Source organism: Chlamydotis macqueenii, chromosome 25, assembly GCF_036417535.1.
Source record: "Chlamydotis macqueenii isolate bChlMac1 chromosome 25, bChlMac1.mat, whole genome shotgun sequence".
In the NCBI taxonomy this organism is placed as follows: Eukaryota; Metazoa; Chordata; class Aves; order Otidiformes; family Otididae; genus Chlamydotis; species Chlamydotis macqueenii.
In genome coordinates this window covers 913,556-923,787 of record NC_141580.1, presented here as the reverse complement: position 1 = coordinate 923,787, position 10,232 = coordinate 913,556, and the positions used below count along the sequence as shown (strand labels likewise).

Genomic DNA, 10,232 nt, shown 5'->3' with positions numbered 1-10,232 from the left:
GGTGGGGAACACCGCGGGGGCTGTGGCCGAGATCCTCAGCCTGGGGCGGCCCGGGGTGGGCTCGGGGTCCCGGGCGCGGGGTCTCCGGCCGGAGCAAAAGCGCTGCCGGTAACGCAGCATCACGGGCAGCTCAGCCCCGGTCCGCTGCACCCCCCTCGTCCCGCACCCGCTGGCTCCCCGCGCCCTCCCCCCGGCCGCCCGTGCCCCCCGACCCTGCACAGGCCCGCGAGAAGCGGAAAGCTGCCGGCACCTAGCGGCAATTTAGGAAAATCGGGGAGCCGGAGCATCCCTCCCCGCAGCTCCGGCCTCGCCAGCCCCCGCAGCGACGGGCAAGGGCCGCCGCGCGGCACCGAGGAGACTGGGGGCACGGGAGACGGCAGGGACCCCCCCACGTGCCCCAGGGTGCGGGGCCCCGAGCATCAGCCGGGGGCATCTCAACCAGCGCCAGGCACGGGGCAAGTGGGGGGTCCCGCCTGGACGTGGCAGGGGGATCTTGGTCTCGGTGGGGCGAGCTCGGGCACAAGCATGGCCTTGCTGAGCCTGCCCCACGCAAGACGCTGCAACAGCCAGGCCAGCCTTGCACGCCCCACGCAACCCTGTCCGGGGGACAGAATCTGCTGTGGCCAGGGGTGAGGCAAAGAACGGCTGAACTCATTACATGGGACGAAGAGTGGATGTGCACTGCAGGGAGCTTCTGGGTGCTGGCCACCACACTGGCCCTGGTCAACGCCAGCAAAACTGCCGCCCAGCGTGGCACAAAGACTGGCAAGATGACCACAACCGTCGCCAGCACCAATGGGGAGACAACGCAGGCCGTCAGGAAGGTGACCTTCACACCGCAGGATACGGGGTGCCAGCCCGGCCTGTGCAGCGCTGCGGGGCAAGCACAACATTGCAGGGGACAACCGCATACCGCAGGGCTTGCTCTGGCCTCGCCGAGGACTTGGCCGAGCAGTGCGGTTTGTGACCGAGCTCTGTGCCACTTTCAGGGCAATTGACGGTCCATAAACACATGGGCATCCAGCCCTGCTCTGAGTCCCTGGAGTAGGGCTCGTGTGGGGCCTGGGGCAGCCTCTTGGGGGTGGGCGAAGCTTCAAAAGGACCCCAGGAGGCCGGGGCTGCCCCGCAGTGATGTACAAGCGAATGCACCTGGGCTGCCCCAGAGAGATCCTGCCCCAGCTCCACTCGCCGTGGGGCAGGCTGGCTCCCACGCGCCGACGGCAGGGCTCAGCAGGCTGCTCCATGACAGAGGCGCGAGGGGGATCACACCAGGGCCCAGCTCCAGCCATGTCCAGGGATTTAGTGCAGCACAGGAGGACAGGAGCAGGCACAGAGCCCTGTGCGCATGCGGTACTGGACGTCACTTGTTTCATCTGCCCTGATTAAACAGGTAAGAGTGAGGAACGTGGGGAGCAGTGAGTGGACAGAAAGCCGCCTCTCTGGGGTGCCTCATCCTGGGCACATGCGGAAAGGACTCAGCACATCACAGCCCCTCAAAAAGAGCAGAGCCAGCCTGTAACACAGGGCCCGGGCTGAGAACCCCAAACTCATGTCTTGAGTGAGCACATCTAGTGCTCAAACTGGCAATTGTGAGGCTTGAGTGCCAACACTAGTGGCACTGGCCGCAGGGGCTCCCAGGACCATCTTCTCTCTCCTGTGCAGGCGAGCTGGGCAGCACGGAGCTTGCAGGCAGGGTCTGTGTCCCCCCACACTCCCCAGGCCCCCTTCTCCCCTCCCCGCTGGCGCAGGAGCCCTGCAGGGCATCGGCACCCGGCGCTGCCCTGGAGCCCCTGCCCTGCCTGGCACTGCTGCGCTGTGGCCATGACTCGGGGCAGAGGCACCAGCCTTGACACCGTGTCCAAGCCAGAGCCAAACCCAAACAGGTGCCCAGCCCTGTGTGGGCCGCGGCACCTTATCAGGCCTTGGCAGCGCTGAGCACCCGCGGGAGAGACTGTTGTGTCTGCAGGGCAGTGCTGGCAGCCGGCGGGGCATGCAGGGGATGGGGACGCTCTCGCTGCACAGCCCCAAGCGCTGTCCCCCAATCTGGCAAGGCACAGCCCCTCCGGATCCCCATCCCAGCACGATCCTGCGAGATGGAGAGGGGGCTAGGGCTGGAGCATCCCCCCCACCCCGAGATCATGGCCCCACAACCCAGTGCTCCATGCTGGGTGCTTGGTGCAGCCCCGTGACGGGGCAGCCCCGCACTCCCAGCCCTGGGGGCTCTTTGGGCTCCCAGTACGGCTTTCCCAGCCTGGGTGGCCCTTTGGGGTTCCTGTGGCTGCGGGGACCCTGGCTGCTTCCCTGGGACTCACCCCAGCAGAGTCTGGAGCCAGAGAGGCTGCAGGCCCACGCAGGGCAGGGGCAGGAGGGGGCCTGGGGGTCAGAAGGGGCTGGACACCCTGGCGGAGGGTGGCCCTGACAGAAACAAGGGACACACAGAGCCATTTGCTGCCACTGTGGGACATGGTGACTGCACACACTGCGGAGCACAGGGATTGCACCCACTGCAGGACCCTGACGCCTCCCAGGCTCTCGCAGCCCCTTCCCCAGGACTCAGCTCAGCCAACCAGCGAGCCAATCTTCGTCCCCTCCTGGCACTGGGCACCGGCAGCCAAGAAGACCCCACAGAGCACCCAGCTGCTCTCGCTGCGGCCAATGCCCCTTGCTCTCAGCCAGCCCTTTCCTCCACTCCCCTCCTCACTGTTTTTACTCCCCATTTCCAGGCAGCATGCCCTCCCCAGCCCTCCCTCGCCTCAGCTCCGCTACGAGCGGGGACCCATATCCAGCGGCTCCTCGTGGCCTTGGCTCCCTTCCCTGTGGTTCCCGGCTGCCCTCCTCACCCCTGGCCCGCAGGGCAGACGGTGACCTGGCCGCGTGGGTGCGCAGCGCCCTCCAGATGTGGCCTGTGGGGTGCGGGTGCCAGGGCGGGTGAGGGGCGTGTCAGGCAGCGCGGGGGCCGCCGTGATAACAGTGGGAGCTGTGCTGGCGCCACAGGAGCAGATAGCGCGGGCGAGCGGGATGAGCCAAGTTCCACCGTCCATGGCAGCCTGGCCTCGAGGCAGCAGCATGGGGTCCGGTGGCCCCCAGCACCTCCTCTGCACACTCTGCATCCTCTTGGTGCTGGCTGGGTGCCTGCCCCCTACCACGGCCCAGTGGTTTTACCCCCTGGGCTTGGAGGACACCACCCCGGATCCAGGCACCAGCCCCACGGCCCCCACGGCACCCACTCTGGACGGGGAGGAAGGTAGGCATGCCAAGGTGAGGGCACGGCTTCCCTGCTGAGCCCAGGTCCTGCACCCCGGCAAGGAGGGGGCACCTCTGGCGTAAGGATGGAGGGTGAGGTGTGGGGTGCCGGGGTCCAGGGTGGCCCCGCTGTGGCCGTGAGTGCTGGGAACTGGGAATGCTGTGCCACCCCAGTCCCCTTCCAGTCCTGCCACGCTCCCCCCTCCAATAACCCCTTTGCCCCTGCAGATGGAGATGCTGGCGGCATGGTGCCCACACAGAAGGTGCTGCTGAGCAAACCCCCGCTGGCGATGGCCCCTCGACGCCGGGAGCCCCTCACCCGGGGAGCAGTGAAAGGCCTGGGCCATGCCCTACCACGCACACGAGGCCAGGTGCCTTTCCCCGGGGCAGCATCCCCCTCCTGCTCCCCCAAACCTCCCAAAACTCCCCAGCCACCGCTGGGCCCTGCGCCACGTCCTTCCCCTTATCCGTGCCAGCCTCGGCAGGGCAGCGTACCCCCCTCTGGCCCCAAGCCACAGCTCAGCTGCCTCTGCTCCCTTGGAAAAGAGCCACAGCAGCTCCTGGCGTCCCCCTGCCCGGCGCAGCCCCACGGCAGTGCTGGGACTTGCCCCACCCGGGGCTGTGGGCAGCAATGGCTGTGGGAGGGTCCCCCGTGTCCCCTGGGATCCCCCCCAGCCCCGCATCGAGTTCTCCCCATCTGTCCTAGCAGCACCGACCCACAGCTGCCCCAGACATCTTTGAGGGGAGTGCGGAGGAAGAGGAGTTTCTGCAGATCAAGGTGGTGGAGGGGTCCGGGTCCCCGGGGGGGCTGTGATGGGCAGCCCAGGGTGGGCACCCAGGCGAGGGACTCTGGGGGATGCAGGCTGGCAGGACGGGATGGGGATGGTGGTGTGGGGGACGGGGACAGTGCTCAGGAGTCTCGCGCTCAGCCCCTCCTCTCCCCCGCACAGACTACGGTGAAGGGGCTGCCTCAGCGGGTGCCCCCAGCCCTGGAGACAGACCCCACTCTTCAGGTGAGAGGTGGGCGCAGGGCACCCGTTCTACTCCCCGGCACCTGGGGCTCAGCTCACTGCTCTCTCCCTCTCCAGATGCACAACAGCTCTGGCTGCGTCTGCCCCGTGCGCCCCGGCCCTCCCGGCCCTCCCGGCCCTCCCGGCCCAAAGGTGCGGTGCTCCTCCCCAGGGAGAGGTGCAGGGTCCCGCTGGGAGAAATCCGTCGTCTCTTTTGGCCGCGCAGAACGGTTTCTGCTCGGGATTTGGGTTCTCACTTCGGGGTCTGGGCTGGGGGCACAACTCAGGTGTCCGCTGCCAGGATGGCAGTATGTCCCCAGGGTGGGCACCAGCAGAGGAATGCACTGGGAGCCGGCAGCCAGGCTCTGTCTTTCCCTGACAGGGAGAGAAAGGTGACCGTGGGTCCCTAGGAGAGAGGGGCCAGCCTGGATTTTCTGGGGAGAGAGGGAAGAGTGGCAGCCCAGGGCAGCCAGGTCACCAGGGTCCCCGGGGCCCCCCAGGTCCTCCAGGACCACCGGGGTCCCCAGGACCACCAGGCGCCGGGGGAGCCAGGAGCCCACCCATGCCTGTCGCCCTCCCCAAGGGATCAGAGAATGAGGTGAGCACTGGGGTGGGGGGGGCAATGCCAGGGCTGGTGGGTGATGCCAGCACTGGCTGCCATGTCCACCCTTGGCTGGACCAACAGGGATGGGGAGGGCTGGGGCACAGGCCAAGGGTGTGGGCAGCCCAGGGGAAGGGGGATGAGGGGATGGGGACACAGCCATTCACCGACTGCTCTCTCTTTCCTCTCTCCCTCCAACCCGACATGCAGCTGGGAGCATCCAGCTCTGCAGGGAACACTGGACCCCCAGGTCCCCCCGGGTTGCCCGGCCTGCCCGGACCTCCTGGCTACCCAGGCCATGAAGGCTCCTCGGGGGTCCCCGGGCGGGACGGGCAGCCAGGACCCCCTGGCCCGCCAGGGGCTGTAGGACCACCTGGTTTCCCTGGCGCTGAAGGACCTCCAGGATCTCCAGGCTCAGCTGGGCCAGATGGACCCCCAGGGACACCAGGGCTCCCAGGGCCTCAAGGTCCCCCCGGGGTACCCGGGCGCGAAGGACCCCCTGGTCCCACAGGACCTGTGTCACTCCCTGGCAAACCAGGGCTCCGAGGGGAGCCGGGATTCCCCGGACTAAAGGTAAGGGTGTCCCAGCCCAGCCCATCCATGGCCCTGGGGCCAGAGCAGAGCAGCGGGGTGGGGATGGAGCAGCTGGGGACACGCTGGCCCCTCACTCTGCCCCAGTGGGGAGCATCCCCCAGGACCGAGGCTGTTGGAGGGCTCCAGGGCCACCCCAGCCCTGCAGCTGCAGGGCCCAGGGGACACAGGGTGCTGAGCCCCCATGCTCACCACCCTGTGTACTGTGCCGGCAGGGTGAGAAGGGCGAACACGGGCTGCCGGGCATGCCGGGGACCCCTGGCCGGACCGGAGAGACGGGCTCCCCAGGCACGCCTGGTCCCATGGGGCCACCAGGGCCGCCAGGGGACTACAGGGTGAGTAAGGGGTCCTGGGGCAGTGGGTGTGAGGGGGCGAGGGAAAGCCCCCACGCTCGCCTTGGCGCATCCTCTCCTTCCAGTGCGACTCCCGCCATGCAGCACACCGCGGATCAGCCGGGCCACCAGGCCCCAAGGTGAGCTGCGGGAGTGGGCACCGCAGGCGGTGGGTGTCTGCAGCAGGGGCACAGGGATGGCGTCAGCCATGGCTGCTCCCCAGTGCTGGCCTCAGGACCAAAGAGCTGGGGCGAGGCACAGCGCTCTGCCAGGGGGCCAGGAGTGCCCGGGGACCCCTGGAGCTGGGCGCTGACGGGACCTCTCTGCTTTCCTTCCAGGGAGAAAAGGGCGACCCCGGAGAGCGGGTTTGTAGCCATCTCCACACCCTGAGTGTGAAACCCTGCACCCTGCTCCCCTCCATCCCTACGTGTCAGGGCAGCGCCAGCCTCTGTCTCGCCCCCGTGGCACTGCCAGGGTCCCCAAGTGGGCTGGGGCACAGGGCGGGGGGTGGTGAGTCACACCATCCCCTGGGCCATGAACAAATGCACTCGTGCGCACACTTATGCACGCATGGAGCGCACACATGTGCACAGCTGTGCATGCACACAATGCACACACACCATCCCCACCACCCAGTGCAGGCTCTAATCGTGCTTCTCTCTGCGGCTCACCCAGGGGTGCTGCTATGGGGAACACGGGTGCAAGCCAGGCCACCTCCCCTTCCCCGGCACCAGCAGCCCATCCGGATCCTGGGTGCCCATCAGTGGGTACCAGACGGTGAGTCTCCAGGGCTCGTGGGGTCCCATCGCAGTGAGGGGTGCCCAGGGACCCTGTGTGCTCCATGCTTACCCCACAAGCATCCCCACAGGGCTCATGGCCCTGGCTGGGATGAAGGACGTAGGGATGAAGGATGGAGAGGGGAAGGATGGAGGTCAGCTTTAATCTTCCCTCTTTCTCTGCAGGGCAGCAAAGAGGAGCCAGAGATTTATGGAGCAATCATCCCCCATGTAAGAGACGCTGCCTGGTTCCGGTCTGCATGCTGCCCCAGCCCGGGGAGGTTCAGCCCCGGGAGGGAGTGGAGCGGGAGGGATGGAGGACAGCAATGCAGTGTCTTATAGCTGCCTCCCTGCAAGGCAGCACCAAAATAGCCCAGTCCAATCTCCGCACTGCTCTACCACAGGGTCTCCGAGGGCCCCCTGGGAACCCTGGCCCACCTGGGCCCCCTGGCCCCCCGGGAGCACCAGGTCTCCTCTACCTCAACGTAAGGCCCGGCACAGGCTGTGCACATGCCTGTGCCAGAGCACGCATGCATGTGAGCGTGCACAGCACAAGGGGCTCCTCACAAACTGGCCTGTCTTTGCTTCCAGAGGGTTTACCCCATCCGTGCCCAGCCACTCTGCAAGCAGCCGGTAAGCCTCCCCTCGCTGTCCCCAAGAGGGACCCTGTCCACTGCCCGTGCGCCAGGATGGGCATCCCTGTGCCTGGCAGCAGTAATGGGCCCTGCTTGTCTTCGCAGGCAACCGCCGACGGAGGCTGGGCAGCAGGTAAGGACGTTTCTCAGATGTTTTGGGGGCGCCAGCCTTCTTGGAAAGTGCGAAGCCTTGCCTCCCTTCCCGGGCGCCAGGCCGGTGCCACCCTGCACGGGTCCCTGGCACCACAGCCGGCTCTCCCACCCGGCTCCCACCACCACTGTGTCCTTGCGGGGCCAGCTCCCATGGGAGCACCTCGCCTGTGTGTCGGGGCGCCTTATGATCCCTGCCCTGCTCCAGGTTCTCCAGATGCTGACATCCCTCGGACGGAGCCACTGGACTCCCGTGCCAATCCCCAGGTATGTCTTGGCTGCAGCTGCAGGCGAGTCCTTCAGGCTGTCTGGCTGCCACCCGCGCTGCAGCTGGGCCCTGAACCTCTCCATCCCCTCCAGCGCCAGACGTGGGTCTTCCGGTCCAAGGAGCTGATGCTGAAATTGGGCAGCGCCGTGCCCGAGGGGAGCCTGGTCTATGTGCAGGAAGGGAGCAACGCCTTCCTCCGGACCCCCACTGGCTGGAGCCGCATCCTGGTACTGTGCAGCAAGGACACCCCTCAGGGTCCCTCACAGGGAGGGGGGTCAGGCAGCAGCCTTGGCAGCTGGCACTGGGCTGGATTTGGCCCTGGAGCAGGAGAGCCCTGGGGAACGGGCCAGTTCCCCTCTAACCCATCCCTCTGCTCCTTGCATTGAGCAGCTGGAGGATTCGGAGTCGCTCTTCGCTGGTGACGACCCCTCCGCCTCCACCCCACGGTACCAGGTGAGGGGTGTGGACACCCGTCGGGTCCACTTATGTCCCAGCAAGGGGACAGAGCCCTCCTTTGCCTGTCCTCTCCTTTCAATCCAGGAGGTGAAGCAGGTGCAGATGAGAGGTTCGGGCACAGGGCCACCCACGCTAGTCCCAACAGGCTCACTGGTGAGCACTGCTGCTGGGTCTGGCCATGCCAGGAGGGACGTACCATGGAGCTGGGCTGTTGGCAGGGCAGCACCTGCCCAGCATACGCAGAGCCTGGGGTCGTGTTGGGATGGGAAGGGTGCTGCACCCATGGCACTGGAATGGGTGTCCCCAGGCTGACCTGAGCCGCGTTATTCCAGGTGCAGAAGGAGGAGGGACGAAGGCTGCCCCAGATCCTGCCAACAACCATCGCCCCACGGATCCCCTCAGTAAGCAATGCCCAGACTTGACAGGGGGAGATGGGTGGCCCAGCTGCTAGAGAGGTGCCCTGGGAAGCCCTCCACGCCCAGCTGGCACCACCAGAAGCTCGCACCCTTCCAGAAAGTGGGAAGCAGAGAACTTGATGCCTGGCCATGCTGGAGCCTCCTCCCACCCTGTCTCCCCTCCCCAGCTCCGCCTGGCCGCCCTCAACGTGCCCCTTGCCGGTGACATGAGCGGGATCCGGGGTGCTGACCTGCAGTGCTACCGGCAGTCCCAAGAGGCTCAGCTGTACGGCACTTTCCGGGCGTTCCTGTCAGCCCCCACCCAGGACTTGGTCTCCATCGTCAAGAGGACAGACAGGACCCTCCCCATCGTCAACCTGAAGGCAGGTACCCCCGTTCCCCGTGGGGGCTGCTGGCAGCACAGGCCTGCGGCCCCCGGTAAGCCTTGGTGTGGGGATCCTTGCCCAGTCCTGCGCTGGGGCTTCTGCACCCTGGCCATGCTGGGCACTTGTGATTTGGGGAGCTAGGAGGAACCGAGAGCAAGTTATTGCCCACATGTGGTCGGGACAAGGGCATCGCCCTGGCTCAGTGCCACTGCTTGCCACAGGGCCAGCTACTGGCCAAGACCTGGAGCTCCCTTTTCGAGGGCCAGGCTGGTGCCGCCCCACGGGGCCCCATCTACTCCTTCAACGGGCGCAACGTCCTGACAGATCCCCTCTGGTGAGTCCGGCCATGGGGCGGGTGCTATCAGGGCATCCCTGAATGAATGCACCCATGCCAAGAACTGGGGTGGGGGGGCTACAGCGAGTCCCCCACCACGCCAGGCACTTGCACAGATGGAAGATCTGATGCAAAGAGCCAGAGGTGCCCCAGAGGGTGTTCCCCAGCCCCTCTCACCCTCATCCCGGTCCGCAGGCCCCGTCGGCTGGCCTGGCATGGATCCACACCACGAGGCGGCCAAGCCCGCAGACGGGATTGCCAGGGCTGGCGCAGCTCTGGCCTCAGGGAGGGTCTGGCTGCCCCCCTGGGTGAGGGCAGGCTGCTGGCTGGGCAGCGGTACAACTGCTCGGAGGCACTGGTGGTGCTCTGCGTGGAGGTGGCCTTCCCATACCAGCACATGTGGTGACACTGCAGCACTGGTGACCCCCAGCCATGTGCCCCAGGCAGCCCCCCCTGTCCTGCGGGGCCAGGGAAACAGCCCCGGGAGCCCCATGGGCAGCACAGAGGGGAGAACTGCAGCGTCGGAGCTGTGCAAGAGCACTGAGAGGACGCCGACCCCCATGGCCAGGCTGTGCCATGCTCATTCCTGGCTGTGCCATACCTGCAGATATCCGTGCTGTGGGGCAGCAGGGTGATGCCAGGCTGTGCCTAGCCACCTCCCTGCACCTACAGTGAAGCAAATGCTATCACTGCCACAGAAATAAAGGCACAAAGTTGTTTTGGATGACATGCAACGCTCGGTTACAGCGGGGGGCCCTACCCAGAACATTGCCTGCTGCAGCAAGGAGCACAGGGCAGGCACGCTGTGACCAGCCTGAGGAATGGGGAGAGGGTCTGGAACCACACATGGGCTTTGGTTCCATTGGGATCAGCACAGGTGGGGCGGGGGGGATTCCACAGGATTCCATTTCCAGGAATGTCAGCATCACCGGGCGCTGTGTCAACAGACCGGCCTCTCCCAGAACGCGGGCGGCAGGATTTGCCTCTGGTGGGCTGCAGGCAGCGAGCTTTCCCCCTCCCAGAGCAGCAACAGTGGATGGAAGCAGCACACAGCA

The 10,232-nt window shown here is 66.6% G+C and overlaps 1 protein-coding gene across 1 annotated transcript; it reads left to right on the top strand.

Moving 5' to 3' along the window:
* The first annotated feature begins 3,051 nt into the window (after positions 1–3,051).
* On the top strand, positions 3,052–9,879 carry LOC147597673 (uncharacterized). Its single transcript, XM_086766972.1, has 23 exons — positions 3,052–3,244; positions 3,472–3,614; positions 3,953–4,021; positions 4,194–4,256; positions 4,332–4,406; positions 4,636–4,851; positions 5,065–5,427; positions 5,661–5,780; positions 5,864–5,917; positions 6,116–6,142; positions 6,453–6,554; positions 6,740–6,784; positions 6,958–7,038; positions 7,145–7,186; positions 7,294–7,321; positions 7,556–7,605; positions 7,699–7,833; positions 7,997–8,059; positions 8,147–8,215; positions 8,395–8,463; positions 8,646–8,840; positions 9,065–9,177; positions 9,373–9,879. The coding sequence occupies exons 1-23, from the start codon at positions 3,067–3,069 to the stop codon at positions 9,581–9,583; spliced, it is 2,511 nt and encodes an 836-aa protein (XP_086623098.1). The 5' UTR covers positions 3,052–3,066; the 3' UTR covers positions 9,584–9,879.
* The last annotated feature ends 353 nt before the right edge of the window (positions 9,880–10,232 follow it).